The following is a 16,878-nucleotide window of genomic DNA, read 5'->3' as shown; positions in this document are numbered from 1 at the left end:
GCTGGTTTGGGTTGAGGGAGAAAACAAGGATAACTGCTACATTTAGGTTGTTGGCAGGACGTGGGCTGTAATGTCCAAAGTACATAATTATTGCTGTATAAACTGACCAGAACTGCCAGTTTGTTCACCTCTTCTTCAAGGTGGGCTTGGGTGGGGGTTATTAGAAAGCTTTGCACAAGGGTGCCTGGGTAGCTCAGTCAGATAAGCGTCTACCTTTGGCTCAGGTGACCATCCTGGAGTCCCAGGATCAAGCCCTGTGGTTGGCTGCCTGCTCAGTAGGGAGTCTGCTTCTCCCTTTCCCTCTGCCCCTCGCCGTGCTCATTCTCTCTCTTCTCTATCAAATAAATAAAATCTTTTTTTTTTTTTTTTTTTTTTTTAACAAAAAGGCGGCTTTGCACACTCAGCTTTGTTCCTTTAAGGCAGGAGAGGAATACCTGCTGTTAGAGCATTCCCAGTCCTCAAGGGGCCCATGAAGTAGTCAGGAAGTATAATCTTAATAGAATTAGATGAAAGATGAGCAAATGTCAGGCGGTGGTTTGGTAGTATGTCATTGCTGCTAACTTTGACATGCTAAGTGTAACATTATTAATAGCTTTTATGCAGGGCTCAGAGGACTAACACTTAGCAAATTAGATTCCTTAGTTTTTGTCCTGTTCTTCTATTTTAAGGTATATTACCTTTGGGCAAACCATTTAACCTCTCGGTGCCTTGGCTTTCTGTCTATTAAATAGGAATCTTATTGTGGCAGCATTCATAAACATTTCGAAAGCTACAGATAAAAAGCATTGTAGGGTTCTCCCCTTTGGTCCCCACTCCAAAGACTGAGTCAGTCTTTCAAAAAGGTCATCCATTTTGTTGAATTCTTTCAATTAGCATTTTTCTAAAATGCACTTACCAATCCAGAGCCGAAAAAACATAGTCCATAGCTGCTTTTTCTACCTTTGGGGCCTGCTTATTCTGTTCACCCCCTTTTACTCAGTGGTTGGTATCACTGGACTCACATCTCTAGGCTCCTGGATCAGTCCCAGCCATATTAGAAGGGAATTAGAGTTCTGTATTAGCTCTATGGAACCTCAAAACAAGGCAACTGTGATCAATGTGAAATTGGGTCTCAGTTCTAGGCATTAAATTCCTGCTTTGTTTCTAAGTCTCCTCTGTCTATCAGATCTGCCCTTTGGATACTTGTGATTTAGCCCTGAGCCCAAGACCTTGCCCTGCAAACTTACCCAGCACATTATCTCAAGGACCTGAATTCTTTTATCAGTTCCATAGGGAGAGGAATCCAGACCTGGAAGACAGCACTGAAGCTGAGGCTTTGCTACAAGCAACATATTTTCTTAATGCTTGCCATGATTTCCTCATTTTTGTCTGCTCTTGGACTTCCCAAGGTTGTGTTCCAGCTGCCCACTGGCTTACAACATTTGCATTCTCTGTTTTGAACCAGCCTCGTGCTGGCTGCCTTCCTGGCTACTACCCATTCCACACCCTCCAGATACTGTCTTCTGGCTGCTTGCTCATCACGCCAGCTGGGTCTGCCTCCGATTCCATGAGGTATCTAGATCTGGTCTCCACTTCTTCCAGTCTACCTCACCCTTATTACAGTTAATCCTTTTACATTAAACTAAAGCAGATATTTGCTGGTGTGGAAACTGATGTGGTATTGGAATTTTATCCTTGTTTACATCTTTGTTTGGGTGGAAGAGCTTGGGATCACTTCCAAAACCTGCTCAGAGAGCTTTCCTGTCTCTTCTAGGTGGAACAAATGAACCCTTGACAATACCTTGTGTTTAAGACCAAGCCTCAAGGCCACTATTTTACTTTTTTTAAGTTTTTTTTAAAGATTTTATTTATTTATTCATGAGAGATACACACATACACACAGAGGCAGAGACATAGGCAGAGGGAGAAGCAGGCTCCATGCAGGGAGCCTGACATGGGACTCGACCCCAGGACTCCAGGATCACACCCTGGGCTGAAGACGGGGCTAAACCACTGAGCCATCCAGCTGCCCAAGGCCACTATTTTAATTATAAAGTTACATTATTTAAACTTGATTGTGCTTTCAGACATACTCATATATATATATTTTTTAAGATTTTTATTTTCTTTTATGAGAGAGAGAGCACATGCACAGGCACATTGGAGCAGAGGAAGAAGCAGACTCCCTGCTGAGCAGGGAGCCCCATGTGGAACTCATCCAGGACCCGGGACCCTGGGATCATGACCCTAGCTGAAGGCAGAGGCTTTACCCACTGAGCCATCCAGGGACCCCAGACATACTCACATATTTAAGTATATTTTGGCCAGTGTTAATTCGTGTCTCACAATTTGAAGGTACTTGGAATCTGTTGGCTTTGTGGTTATAAAGAAATAAACTAATCAAGGCTGGGGATAGTTTTCTACAATGGTATTTTCAACCTTTAAGGTACATTGGAGGGGCACCTGGGTAGATCAGTGGTTGAGCATTTGGCTTCAGCTCAGGTCATGATCCTGGGGCCTAGGATGGAGTCCTGCATCAGGTTCCCCATAGGGAGCCTGCTTCTCCCTCTATGTCTGCCTCTCTCAGTGTCTCTTGTGAATAAATAATCTTAAAAAAAAAAAAGGTACATTGGAATCTTCTGAAGGGCTTGTTAAAACAGATTGCTAGGTCCCACATCTGGAGTTGCGCTGGAGTGGCGCCTGAGAATTTGCATTTCTAACAAAGTTCTCAGGTGATGTTGACGCAATTGCTCGCGGTACTACACCTAGAGAACAACTGGTCATAACGTTTAAACTGGCACTGGTAACCAAAAGCTGCCGAGCAACGCGCTGATCAGTTCAGATTCTTGTCTGAATGGATAAGGTGGGGAGGATGCTAAGAAATTAACTAACTCCAGTCAATGCAGTTAGAATGACTATTGGTTTCAGAGGTCTTCTCAGCCACTATTACTTACGAGAACGTGTGCAATCACTTACTTCCTCTGCACTTCGGTTTCCTCAGCCATAAGATAAAATCGTCTATGCCGCCCTTACCTGAGTGGTGCGCGGGTCAAATGAAGAGGGTCTGAAAACGTTTGCGCTGTAAAGTGGGATGGCACTGGGAGGCACTGCATGGTTTTCCAATACCCCTTTTAAAATAGCACCAATTTCTTTTGGCTTTATAGCTTTTTTTTTTCTTCTTTCCATTAATTAATAGCAGCTTTCATCCAAGAAGATAGCATACTTTTATTGACATAATAAACTCAAACTTCAAAAGGAGAAAAAAAAAGAATTTCATTCGATGAGATCAGACATGCCTTCTAAACATGACAAAGAGCCAGCACCAATTCCCAGTCTTTACATCAGTATTAAAAAGAGAACCGTGAGACACTAATTGTGACTTGGGGTGGAGTCACAGTTAATCTTTTGAGGCTGATTGGTCCATTCATAAAGACAGCTACATGACAGCGCCTTACAATATAAAATCACCGTGTAAAATGCTACACCTGTCTACCCCATCCTGTTACATGTCTCCAAGTTGGCATTCATTTACCTTTGGGAGCAGTACATCCCTCCGATCCTGGCGATCCTGGCGATGCTAGGTTTCTCACCCTCCCTCCAAGGGCCAAGCCAATACGGTTCTCGGTCAGATTGGGCGCACTTGTCACTTTTCGTTAGTCACCGGCTGTGTCGGATTCTCCCGGGCTTTCCAGAAGCATCGCAGATATTAGGCTCGCCGTCCCCAGGTGTTTTGTGAAACCCCACAAAAGGTCAGGGGTCAGCCAGGGAGGCTGCTGATCAAGGTCGGCCTGGGAGGATGCTGCTCAAGGTTCACAAAAGGTCAGGGGTCATCCAGGGAGGATGCTGATCAAAGTTCACAAAAGGTCAGGGGTCATCCAGGGAGGATGCTGATCAAAGTTCACAAAAGGTCAGGGGTCAGCCAGGGAGGATGCTGATCAAAGTTCACAAAAGGTCAGGGGTCAGCCAGGGAGGATGCTGATCAAGGTTCTCAGGACAGGGTTCGGGCTGTCCCGGGGTTGGGGGCCGGTCAGGGCACGCGGCAGGCTGGTTTACTCGACTCAGAAAGGAGCGTCCCCGCCCCCGCCCCCCTCCCGCCGCCCCGTGCGGTCCGCGCGCGCTTCTCCAGGGCGGCGGCAGGAGGCGCTCGCGGGGTCCGAGGCGCTGCGCGCACCCGCGGGGGGAGGGGGAGGGGAGGGGAGGGGAGGGGCTGGAGAGGAGGGGCTGGAGGGGGCGCGGCCTGCTCCGGCTCGGTCGCGGGCGCCCGGCTTCCCTGTCCACCGGGCCCCGGGCTGGTGTCCGGCGGGGGTCGCGGCGGCGGCGGCGGCGGCGGCGGGCCGCGGGGCCCCGGCTCCGGCGCCGGGTGTTAGGAGACAAGATGGCGGCGGCGCTGTGGAGGCTGGTCTCCTCCTCTCCTCCGCTGTCCTCCGCCCTGCCGCTCGCCGCCTCCCCGGTCTCCTCCTCCTCCTCCTCCTCCTCCTGCAGCAGCCCTAGCGACCGCCGGAGCTCCGGAGGGGGATAGACGGGGCAGCTGCGGGCTCCCGCTCCGCGAGGCCGAGCTGGGGCCGGGGCGGGGACGGGGCCGGGGCCGGGGCCGGGGACGGCGGCGGGCGCGGCGGCGGCGGCGGCGGGTGGGGATGGGGTCGCAGACGCTGCAGATCCTCCGGCAGGGGGTGTGGGCCGCGCTCAGCGGGGGCTGGTACTACGACCCGCACCAGGCCACCTTCGTCAACGCGCTGCACCTCTACCTGTGGCTCTTTCTGCTCGGCCTGCCCTTCACCCTGTACATGGTGAGTGTGGGGGCGGGGAGGGCGCGGGCCGGGAAGCGCCCGCGCGGGGCTCCGGGGTCCGGCGGCCGCTCGAGCCTGCGGGGTCCGGGCCGGGGTCGCGCACGCGCCCTCGCTCCCCCTCCCCCCCTCCCCCTCCCCCCCGCGGGGCCCACCGCCCACCCCCCACCCGCTCCCCGCGCTCCCTCCCCACGCTCCCCTCGGGCGGGTGACGGCCCGCAGCAGCCCCCACCTACCTGGCGCCCCCGCGGGCCCCACCCTTTTACGGGGCGGCGGCGGGGGGGGGCTTGAACCCGCGGCGCCTCCAGCCCGTCCGGCCGGGGAGCGGGGAGCGGGGAGCGGGGAGCGGGGAGCAGAGCCCAGCGGCGGCTCCCTGCCCTCCAGGTTGCGGCAGGCGCCGCGCACTCGCTCCCGAGGCCCGCCGCGCTCATCCCGCGCCCCGTCCCCGGCGGCGCCCGGGCAGCCCTGCCCTCCCCGCCCCCCGCGCCCCCCGCGCCCCCCCGCGCCTCGCCTGCCCTCCGCCGCGTGCGGGCCCCGGAGCCCGGGGGGCGTGCGTGCTCGGCTCGGCCCCGGGAGGACGGGCGGGGGCAGGGGTGGGGGTGCGGGTGCGAATCCTGCCTCCTAACCCTCCTGCCTCGCAAACGCACTGGGGTTTGTTTTCTTGTTTTTTTTTTTTTTTTTTTCTTCTTCCCACTGGTTCTTTTCTGTTGGGCTGTGCGGGCAGTGGCTGCTGTGTTTGCAGGCCAGCTGGGGGGCCGGGGGGGTGGTGATACGGGGAATCTGGCTGGCATTTCAGATTTGTTTGGATTGGTTCAAGGCCGTGTACTGATAGGAAAAAAGGAAGTCCTGCCTGTTGCTGAATCCAGCGCGATCCGCTTCTCCGAATGATCTACGTTTTTACGCTGTATTTTCAGTGGAAGTTGTACTCACATTTTTTTTTTTTTTTTTGACACATTAGGTTAGGGTGGGGCATTCGGGGATGTGGAAGAAAGAGGATACTTAGACGCCGGTTAATTATTATTTTTTTATTTTTTTAAGCTTCAATTACATTTTTTAAGTAACCGCAAGGGAGGAAAGGATGATCACTTTTTTTATTTTAGGAGAATTCCTTCTAATTTGTTTCTGTTAACTTGGTGGTTCTTCATGGAGCTATATAGTAAGGGGGCTGGATTAGAAAGTCTGGGAGTACGCCTAAGAAGTGCCAACGTGAGGATGCCCAGTGCTTTCCCGTGTGCAGCTCGTTTTCACCGATTGGCAGGAAAAGTGCCAGCTTGGGGGAAGATGTGCGAAATTTCACATTCTCAAGCAGATTTTAGTTTTTCATTAAACTTGTTTGGAAGGGACTTCTTGCTGGAGGTAAAAAAAAAAAAAGACATTAAAAAATGCTGATGACTGATGACTTTTTTTTTTTTTTTTTTTTTAAGGGGACTTGTTCAGTCTTGTCCCATTCTGAAAATTTATCATGAAGTGTTAAAGTTTTCAATTAGTTCTGGCTTAGGTGGTTCTGTTTGTACTGCTCTACCTTCCAGGAACATGACATCATTTAAGGAACAGGTTAATTACTTCGGGTGTAAGAATCTTCAGGCTGTCCCAGAGCTTTCATAGCAGATTTCTCTTATATCCAGGAGGATTGTAAATTTAAAAGTGAAACTAGTACTTGATATGTCAGGATTACTTGTTGTGTGGTGGTGTAAGGTTTCCTTGCAAGCACGTGAACTGTGTTACTGGCTAAGTCCTTGTGTAATTAGCATACATTACTAAGGGAAATTAGAGCAAATAGAAAGCAATACATCGAGTTTACTGTTTCATTTTGGGAGTTCATTCAGTTAAATTTAATTCACAAATATTTGAGGGTCTACTATGTACTGGACAATTTGCTAGATTATAGGAAAATTGCTTCTCTGACTTTTCTTGTCTCAGTTAATGCCAAGTCTGCTCTTCCTAATCCTTTAAAATATCTCCTTGATTCATCTTCCTCTCTTTTCACATCCAGTTCATCAAATCTTGTGGTTTCTCTTTTCAAAACCTAACTAAAATCTAGCTAATCATTATCACTCATTTGTTTCAACCCACCATTATGGCTTCCCTGGATTATTGCAGGATTTTAATGAGATTCACTTCTTTTATTCTTTATTCTCTATTTCTCTTAGCAAAGTCTGAGTGATTCTTTAAAACAAGTCAGATCGGGGATCCCTGGGTGGCTCAGCGGTTTGGCGCCTGCCTTTGGCCTAGGGTGCGATCCTGGAGTCCCGGGATCGAATCCTGCGTCGGGCTCCCAGTGTAGAGCCTGCTTCTCCCTCTGCCTGTGTCTCTGCCTCTCTGTCTCTCTCTATCATAAATAAATAAATAAATCTTAAAAAAAAAATTAAAACAAGTCAGATCACGGCACTCTTCTGCTTTCAGAGCCTCCCCTCCCATGTATGTCTATTATGCCCCCTTCCTTGCCTTCTTAGAATCTTTCCCACATAGTAGCTAGTGTTTCTGCCTCAGGGCTTTGGCACTTGCTGCCCCCTCCCCCCAGCAACCCCCCCCCCCCCCCCCAGGTATCTATGTGACTTGCTCCATTTACTCAGATTTTAGTTTTATTTGAGGCTCTCCCTGATAACCCTATGTAACATAGCAACCCTCCAGCTCCTACAATATTTTCTAGCTCTTCTTCACTCCTTTTTTTTTAAAATCCCTTATCACTATAATTGTGTGTGTGTGTGTGTGTGTGTATATATATATATTAATATCTCTGTCTCATTAGAGTATTAGCTCTGAGGAGGGCGGAGACTTTATTGGGTTCTCTGCTCTGTTGTCGCAAAGACCTAGATCAGTTCCAGGTACATAGTAACTACTCAGATACTGACTGATTGGAAATGTGTAAGACACAGGTTTTGCCTTCAAAGGCAAAACTTTGCCACTGTAGCTTGGGGGTAAGGAACAATTTATAAGCATTAGAACTGTTATGAAAAGGTAAGTACAGAGTGACCCTGAATTTATAGTTAGGACCAATTCTAGTCTAGGGGCAGTCAGCAAAGATGATCTGTCAACATTTTCATTTATTTTATTTTTTAAAGATTTTATTCGTCTAAGAAAGCACGAGCAGGGGCGAGGAGTGGCAGAGGGAGAAGCAGACTTCTTGTTGAGCAGGGAGCTGGACATGGGACTTGATCCCAGGACGCCAGGATCATGACCTGAGCTGAAGGCAGATGCTTAACCAACTAAGCCACCCAGGCGCCCCCGATTTGTCAACATTTTCAGAAACATTACTACTTCTAGTACACTATTGAGGCAGAGAGTTGGAAGCATACACTTGAGGCAAAACCCAACATTCCATGTAAAAATAAAATCTCTGACAGTTATAGATTATTATTATGATTTTTTAGAAGATTTTATTTATTTATTCATGAGAGATACAGATTGTGAGAGGCAGAGACACAGGCAGAGGGAGAAACAGGCTCCCTACAAGGAGCCCGATGTGGGACTTGATCCTGGATCCTGGGATCACGACATGAGTTGAAGGTAGATGCTCAACCGCTGAGCCACCCAGGTGCCCCTATAGATTATTACTTGTATGTTCTTCCCATAATAACTGTCAAGGATAGTGACTATGAAGTATATAGGTTCTTTATCCCAAATGCTGTGTTCTCATTTTACTGAGGACACCTGAGGTCAGCCGCACATATGACTTGTTTTGTGACCTTCGGCAGAGAAATTGCCGGTAGCCACTGTATAGGTAGTGTTTGTTCTTAAATTAAAGACACACAGTCTGTGAAGAGGTAGTATGTTAGGTAGAGTCTCAGCGCTTTTTCTGTAGGAATAAAATGCTTTTGCTGTTAGTAGCTTTTGTGAATACTTTGAAAGGTAGAATTTATAGTTTCTGCAATTATAAAACATTTGAGTAGTGAAAAGTAATTTTTTCCTTCTTCCTTTCACTGTCCCTTCTGTTTCTCGTAGGGCACTCACCCCATTTTTTTCTTGCTGTACAGTTGACCCTTGAACAACATGGCAGTTAGGGGCACCAACCCTCACTCAATTGAAAATTCCACCTGCAACTTTTGACTCCCCCCAAAACTTGGCTACTAACAAGGCTACTATTGACTGTACATAAACAGTCAAGTAATACACATTTTAAATATGTATTGTATACTGTGTTATCATCAAGTGAGCTAGAGAAAAGAGTGTTAAAATCATAAGAGAGAATAGGGATCCCTGGGTGGCTCATGGTTTGGCAGCCTGCCTTTGGCCCAGGGCGCGATCCTGGAGTCCCAGGATCGAGTCCCATGTCGGGCTCCCAGCATGGAGTCTGCTTCTCCCTCCTCCTGTGTCTCTGCCTCTCTCTCTCTCTCTCTGTGTGTGTCTATCATAAATAAATAAATAAATAAATAAATAAATAAATAAATAAATAAATCTTAAAAAAAATAAAATCATAAGAGAGAATAAATACATTTATCGTTCTGTGCTGTATTATCAAGAAAAATCTGCCTATTAGTGGACCTGCGTACTTCAAGCCCGTGTTGTTCAAGGGTCAACTGTAATCATTTTTGCACATGACATGTGACAGATGGTAAGCTTTGTAGTCATGAGGTTTGTGGTATATTTGTGTTGTGGAAAGCAGATTGGAATTGGTGTCATTTTTGATTTGTGAATGTTGGCTCTTCTTGATTACAAGTTCTTTGGGCAGGACTACCTTTCTGAACCTTGATTTACTCATTTGTGAGTATTTCGTGTATATTTTGTAAGCAAATATTTATGAAGTTAAAAATTATTCACCTTCAGAATGGTCTTCAGTAAATGTCATTAGAAAGAATGGCTAATTAGAACAGTGTTTCCTCTATAATGCAGTATGACTGGAGTAGATTAGATAACTGTCAATTTATTAGTCAAACCATTTTCTTATTGCTTTTTTCAGAGTTCTTTCCCCTAGGTGATGAACTATATAACATTAAAATCTATTTACATAAGTGGTTCTCAGACTCCACTTGAAATCAGAATCACTTCAATTGTTAAAAATGTGCATGTGCACATGGTCATTCTGATGCAGAATATCTGGATGGTGGCTCTATTGTTTGTATTTTATAGACATCCAGGTCAGTTTAAGGAACTTGATTGATATGCCCCTAAATCCCATCCCCTAACCTAAGTCTAGCTGCCTAATCATCATATCCTCTTGGCTGTCCCACAAGGATCTCAGAGATACCATGTCTGAGAGGCACCTAACTCTGGGAAATGAACAAGGGGTGGTTGAAAGGGAGGTGGGTGGGGGGTTGGGGTGACTGGGTGATGGGCACTGAGGGGAGCACTTGGCGGGATGAGCACTGGGTATTATGCTATATGTTGGCAAATTGAACTCCAATAAAAAAATTAAAAAAAAAAAAAAGAGATACCATATCTACATTGTTCCTGATTCCCTGCTAAACCTTCCCCATACCACCATGACCAAACTTGTTTTACTCTTTGTCACCTTAATGGCACCATCCTGTATATAGTTGCTTGTACTGTCTCCCCCCCCCCTTGCCTTATGAGCAAATCTTACCAATTCTACTGTCAGAATATCTCAGACCTTTTCACTTCCTAGTTCACACTTTTTTTTCTTTTGTCTGTATTACTACTTTAGCTTCTATTCTTGCCCTTTACAACTCTTTCTCCACAAAGTAGAAGGTGTCCATCTGTTTGTGTCCTTCTCCCCCTTTTTAAAAAATATTTTATTTATTCATAGAGACACAGAGAGAGAGAGAGAGAGAGGCAGAGACACAGGCAGAGGGAGAAGCAGGCTCTATGCAGGGAGCCTGATGTGGGACTTGATCCTGGGTCTCCAGGGTCACACCCCCGGCTGCAGGCGGCGCTAAACCGCCGCGCCACCGGAGCTGCCGGTCCTTACCCCCTTTTAATACCCTTCAATGATCTTCTTTTATACTTAGAATGAAATCCAACGTTCTTACTAAGGCCTCGCTGAAACTAATTCTACCTTTGTCTTCAATTTGTGCCATAGTTACATCACTGGACTTTTGGTTACTTCTACCAACTGAACTTCTCTTCCTTCTGGGCCTTTTTACCTGCTATGACTTCTGAAGGGATGTTCTTCCCTCTGCTGTTTGCAAAGCTGGCTAGTGCTTGGTCATTAGAGCTGGGCTTAAATATCCTCTCCTCAGAGAGGTCTGTCCTGATAACCATAAGTGGGTTCTCTCTCTTTTCCCCAATTCCATCTTGTAACTTTCTTTCATAGTTCTGATCATAAACACATACTTAGATATTTGTTTGTTTACTTATTTGCTGTCTGTAATACCCCTCCACTACCAATATTTTGTAGGTTCTCTGAGGGCTGGGATCATGTGATTTATTTGGCATTGTATGTCCAGTGTCTGTTCTCATGCTTGGCTGATAAAAGCTTTGATAAATATTTGTTGAAGGAATTTTTTTACAATATATGTGAACCTTCCTTAGACTTCTCAATGTAAATGATAGAGAATATTTGGGGATAGGGAATTACTATGGTAGACTGTATTATATTGTGGAGTTACATCTTACTTGGGGGTAGGTTCAGTGTCTGTGCAAGACAAAAATTAAATATAGAATTATTAAAAAATCAAATGTAGAATGACTCTTGAAAAGTCCTTAAATCACTAAAGTGTAGTGTATATATATATATATATATATATATATTTTTTTTTATGTGCAACTTCATAAACATCGATACATATATAGTAATATGTACTATATAAATCTATGGAAAGATTATATTCAGAAAATAACTTACCCATATCAAATTTATGAAGTATTCAATTTTTTCTTGTAGGTTATTTTATTGTATTTTCTGTAGCTGATCTTTATCATCTATAGAATAGATGTTAGAAGGGATATACCCTTTATTAGTAAGGATTTCTCTGAGGCCCTCATGTCATTTTCTTTTGCAAAGATTTAAAAATATTTTGAAGATCAATATAAACAAGATTTTGTTATGATTAGAAGACTAAAACAATTTTCATAGTTTATGTTTCCTAAGAAGTTTTTAGTTAGGAAAGTTATTGTATTATAAATTAGCAATTAAACATGGTTATTATTTTCTGAGTCCTTTAGGAAAAAATTGATGAATATTTGGCTGTTTTGACCTATATCCTGTGCCTTTTCATACCACTATTTTCAATAGTTAGTATCAAGGTGTATGTAATTGTTTCCGTAATTGGCTATGACATAGATATAGTTCTTATCTCTTTATAATGTCACCTTTAATAAATTAAGGATACAGTGTGCAAAGATGGCATATAAATGAAGTTTCCAAGAAAGCAGCCATATTTGTCAACTTGTAGAAGTGCTTGTGAACTTACAAAAATGTCAACTGATTACTAAAAATCTTCTAGTGTCTTCTAGTGAAAGATGGAATGTTTTCTGCCATTTGAGAGATTACTTCCAAGTTGTTGAATCATTTGGTAATTGAAAAACTAGGAGAGTTAAATTTTTCCAACATTTTGTTATGAGGATTTTCGGACATAGAGAAAAGTTGAGGGAATTATGCCCACCATAATGCTTCTATAGTTTTTTAAGTTACATGGCATTCTCTGTCTATGCTTCTATTAAGACCTTTTTAATAGGGGGGGGGATCGATGCTTGTGGGGTGAGTTGCAGACATCAATAGAGATCACCCCTAGACATTTCAGCATGCATACCATCACCTAGAATTCTAATAGGCACAAGTCCTAGGGAACCATTGAATGAGTTTTGAATTTTGATAAATGCATGTACCTGTGTAGTGCAAACCCATCATGTTGTTGAACATTAATGTCATCCCAGAACTTCCTGCTTGCCCTTCCCAGTCAACTCTCTCACCCTTAATTCTGATTTTTTTCCTCATTGTATATTAGTTTATCCTGTTCTAGAACTTCATTTAAATGGAGTCATGTGGCATTTTCTTTGTGTAAGCCTTTTTCTTCAGCATGTTTTTGAGATCTATCCATATTGTATATATCAATAACTTGTTCCTTTTAACTGATGGGCAGTATTCCTTTATAGGACCAAATTAAAGTTTGTTCATCTTTATCTAGTCTCCTGTAGATGAGGACCTTATTTCACTTCTTGGCTTTATGTGAAAGTTGTCCCCCCTACATCAGGGTAGGTTTTTTTTTTTTTTTAAAGATATTATTTATTCATGAGAGAGGCAGAGACATAGGCAGAGGGAGAAGCAGGCTCCATGCAGGGAGCCTGATGCAGGACTCGATTCTGGTGCTCCAGTATTACACCCTGAGCCGAAGCAGACATGCTCAACCGGTGAGCCACCCAGGTGTCAATTTTTATTTTTATTTTTTATTTTTTTTATGATTCAAGGGTAGGTTTTATCACAACTCAAAAGAAATGCGAAAAGTTTATTAAATATCAAAAGCATTTTCTCTCCTCAAATAACGTTTTAAAGTAAATTAATGATAATTGCATATTTTATCCTCATTTCAATTTTTGTACTCCTCAATACTGTACTTCTCTTTGCTCAGTATTTAGATTTTTGTGTCAGTGCAATAGAGTCTTTGTTCAATTATATATGTGTGTGTGTGTGTGTATGTATTTGTGGGTGGGTTTTTTTTGTGTGTGTGTGTGTGTGCTAAATCTGAAATTATAGAGAAGTAAAAAGAAGAAAATAAAAACCACTTGTAATCCTGTTCACCCAGTCTGTTTAACGTTTTAGTAACCAGAGTGTTATTTGGAACTTATAAATATGTATTATGTTTCTTTCTTACAAAAATGTGCTCCTGAAATTTGTACTGTTTTGAAGCTGCCTATTTTTGCTTGACTATAAATTGTGAGTGTTTCCATGTGGGGAAAAAAGTTAACAGTTTTAATAGCTCTGTAGTAGGTCATAGTATAGATGTGTTACAGTGTGTCTAATCATTTTCTGTTATTAGTTTTATAGGTTGTAATTTTCAGCTATTTAGAAAATACTAGGGTGATTATTCTCACTGTTAAATCTTTGTACTAGTCTTTTGTATAAATTCCTATAAGTAGACTTGATGGATTAAAGGGATATGCCTATTTGTGTTTGATAATCATTCAGTTTACAATGAGAGAATCTTTCGTTATATTGAGAGAAAACAAGAATGAGAGAATGGTGGATAATAATGCAAGGTTCCTGAGAAGGCAAGAGAGGTTTGTGGTCCAGAGAGCACAGGTAGTAAGGCATCATCCTCAGAAAGGAGGAATGAGGAGAAAGAGGGGATGAACAATTGGTGGTGAAAGTTGAGGGAGGTCTTTTTAAATTTTTATTTCGATAGTCTCCTTGGAGTACAGAGTGTATTCTGTCGAGAATGAGTGGGGAGGTGAGGAGGATATTCAGGATTTGAGGAGGATTTCCAGAAGGTGAAATGCTGCCCTAATTTTTGGAGAGTGGGGAAGTGAACTGACTGGCAAGGGATGGTAAGGTTGCTGGGCAATTTTGAGAATACATGTGAAGATTGAGTTGAAGAGATGATGTCAGATTGTTGAGAATTTGGAGTAAAATTTACTCAGAAGTTATGACCTTTGTACAATTGTCACCTACCGGGGATAACTCCAAGCCACAAATAGATAAGATCTGGGGAGAAAGTGTAATTCATTAAAAAGAAAATGGGTCAGAGAACTCCACGCTTAAAAATCAGCTGCTAAGAATCAGCAAAGAAGACAAAAAAGGCAAGAGGAAAATGAAGAGAAGAGCTGGTTACAGAAGCCAAGGAAAGAGAGAGTATTTTGAAAAGAAGAAAATGATAAAAAACAAAACAAGTTGCCCTCTCAAAAGGCTGTACTAATTTAAATTTTCATCAATAACGTTGAGGGTACGTCCCACCTCCTCTCAACACCCCAAACGGGTGCTATTGTAAATTTCTTATTCAGTGGAACGGTAAATAAAACCATTTCAGTAATACTCTGTTTTTGATAATAGAGTTTCCCTGGAAGTAGTTTTTTTTTTTTTTTAAGATTTTATTTATTTATTTATGAGAGAGAGAGAGAGAGGCAGAGACACAGGCAGAGGGAGAAGCAGGCTCCATGCAGGGAGCCTGATGTGGGACTCGATCCCAGGTCTCCAGGATCACGCCCTGGGCTGAAGGTGGCGCTAAACCGCTGAGCCACCGGGCTACCCTCCCTGGAAGTACTTTTTAACTCAAACTTAGTACAAATTAAGGGTGTTTATGGTACTAATGTGTATCATGTAACATCTTTCTATCTAATCTTTTTTTCTATATTCTATACTCAGGTAATTTTCATGGCAGGCAACTGATAAATAAGCAGAAATGTGTCTTTGAGAAGAAATTGTTTCTCTCTGTTATCTAATTTAAGGTAAATCAAATAGTTTTCCTGTGTCTGCATAGCTGGGGAGAGCAGAGAGTTGTTTTGTGGGCTAGGACACCTGAGACACCTGGGAGTAGCAACAAGAATAACATTGACTAATGGTGTGGAAAAGGGCAGATTACAGCACATATTTTCCGACTGTTGTCTTTAATATATAGGTGCATTTTACCAGATCCTAGTAAAATTAGTAGCTAGTGAATCTCATTGCTCTGCTTATTTCCTAAAAAAGTTGGTTAAATGCTTCCTTTGGTAGGATTATAAAATGGTTCAGAATTTTCTTTTCTTCTTTTAGCATTAGAACCTGAGGGGTTGTTTCTTTTTTAACTTGCATTGCTGGTGCTAGTCTCTGTTGCTTTATGTTATGATAAGAAAGAAAAAACCTAGGGAAAGGCAAGCCATTTCCTTTTGAGGTTTTTAGGGGGAAAAAAAGTCCTATTCTGTAGAGCTTTGTACAAACCAAATAGAACCCTGAGTGCCAACTGTGCTGAGAATAGACAGGAAGATTAGTCACAGATTTGAGAAGCTTGAATTATGTATCTGGGTGTTTTCCTTTTCCTATACTCCCTGAGTGTTGTCTAGACATAAACTAAACAGATTTAACCACTAAAGTTCTTTAAAATTTTATATTTTGAAATAATTTTAGATTTACAGAAAAGTTACAAAAATAGTATAGTTTCCCCCAGCTTCCTCTAATACTGAAATGTTACATAACCATGGTGCATTTATTAAAAGGAAGAAATTAACATTGGTACAGTACTGTTAGCCAAGTATTGACTTTATTTGTATTTCACTAGTTTTCCCACTAGAGTCTCCTTTCTGTTTTAGGATCTAATCCAGAATACTTAATTCCATTTCGTATCATCATCATTAATATGGTTTTCTTAATGCTTTCCTTTACCATACTGGGATTCTATTTTTTTTTAAAGGAATTTTAGTTTATAACAACTTACCAAATTGTATAAGAAAAGTTAGTGAAAAGTTTTAGGTCTGGGATCGATACATTTGAGATGGACACAAGAGGAGTGTATTCTGAATGATTTTTGAATCCGGCATTGACCATTAACCGGTGTTATGCTATCTTAAAATTGAGATATTTCACGTATGAAAAATTGTGTGAAATGAAATAATCCTAATGGTGAAAATGACTTACTGTAGACATCATTCAAGTAAAATGCACAGCAGTATCTTAACTTCCTGTATAATGCTGTTCTTCCTAATTTATAAATTAGACGCCATGAGACAAATATACAACCATATTACAGGGTAGAATATGACTAATCCCTTATGTGTCATACAGTGTGCAGGAATTGGAAGGAGGATGCAGATATTTCCTAGAAGGCTTTATGCAAAGGATCATTCTACATTCAAACATTTACTGTATGCTGGGCACTGTAGTAGGCCTTGTGGTGGGGGGACCTTTATGAGATTTGTTATTTGAGTTGGAGCAGAGTTTTCTTTTCCATAATCTTCCCACCAGGGAAATGAATCTTTGTTCTGGAGAAAAGATTATTTATTAAAAGAAAATATGTTCTGAGATGTAGTGATTTGCTCTGCTAAGGAGTATTTTATTGTAATATGTCCAACATGTTAAGTCTTTCTCAGTGAATTATTTTTTTAACTTCTCACAATATCATTTATGCCCATAATATTACTGTCTCTGAATAAGTATCTGGAATGATTAAAGGAAAAGATATAAAAATAGTTAAGAAGAACCCAAAAAACCGATTATCATTTGCACTATCTTATTTATACCACAACATAACGTCACAGAGGAACCATTGCACATCCTTTCCACAAGCGTCATAGACCTTTAAGACAGAATCCA

General features: G+C 42.7%; 1 protein-coding gene across 8 annotated transcripts in view; it reads left to right on the top strand.

Annotated features, from left to right (window-relative positions):
* Positions 1 to 4,600: 4,600 nt before the first annotated feature.
* Positions 4,601 to 16,878, top strand: part of PCNX1 (pecanex 1) — a 163,651-nt gene continuing 151,373 nt past the window's right edge. For all 8 annotated transcript variants that reach the window (XM_041759637.1, XM_041759635.1, XM_041759633.1 and 5 more), the window contains exon 1: positions 4,601 to 4,766. In XM_041759637.1, the coding sequence (XP_041615571.1) occupies positions 4,614 to 4,766 (153 nt within the window). In that variant the 5' untranslated portion in view covers positions 4,601 to 4,613. The remainder of the gene's footprint in view (positions 4,767 to 16,878) is intronic.

The sequence above is a fragment of the Vulpes lagopus genome, chromosome 6 (assembly GCF_018345385.1).
Source record: "Vulpes lagopus strain Blue_001 chromosome 6, ASM1834538v1, whole genome shotgun sequence".
Taxonomy (NCBI): domain Eukaryota; kingdom Metazoa; phylum Chordata; class Mammalia; order Carnivora; family Canidae; genus Vulpes; species Vulpes lagopus.
This window is presented reverse-complemented; position numbering and strand designations above follow the sequence as displayed.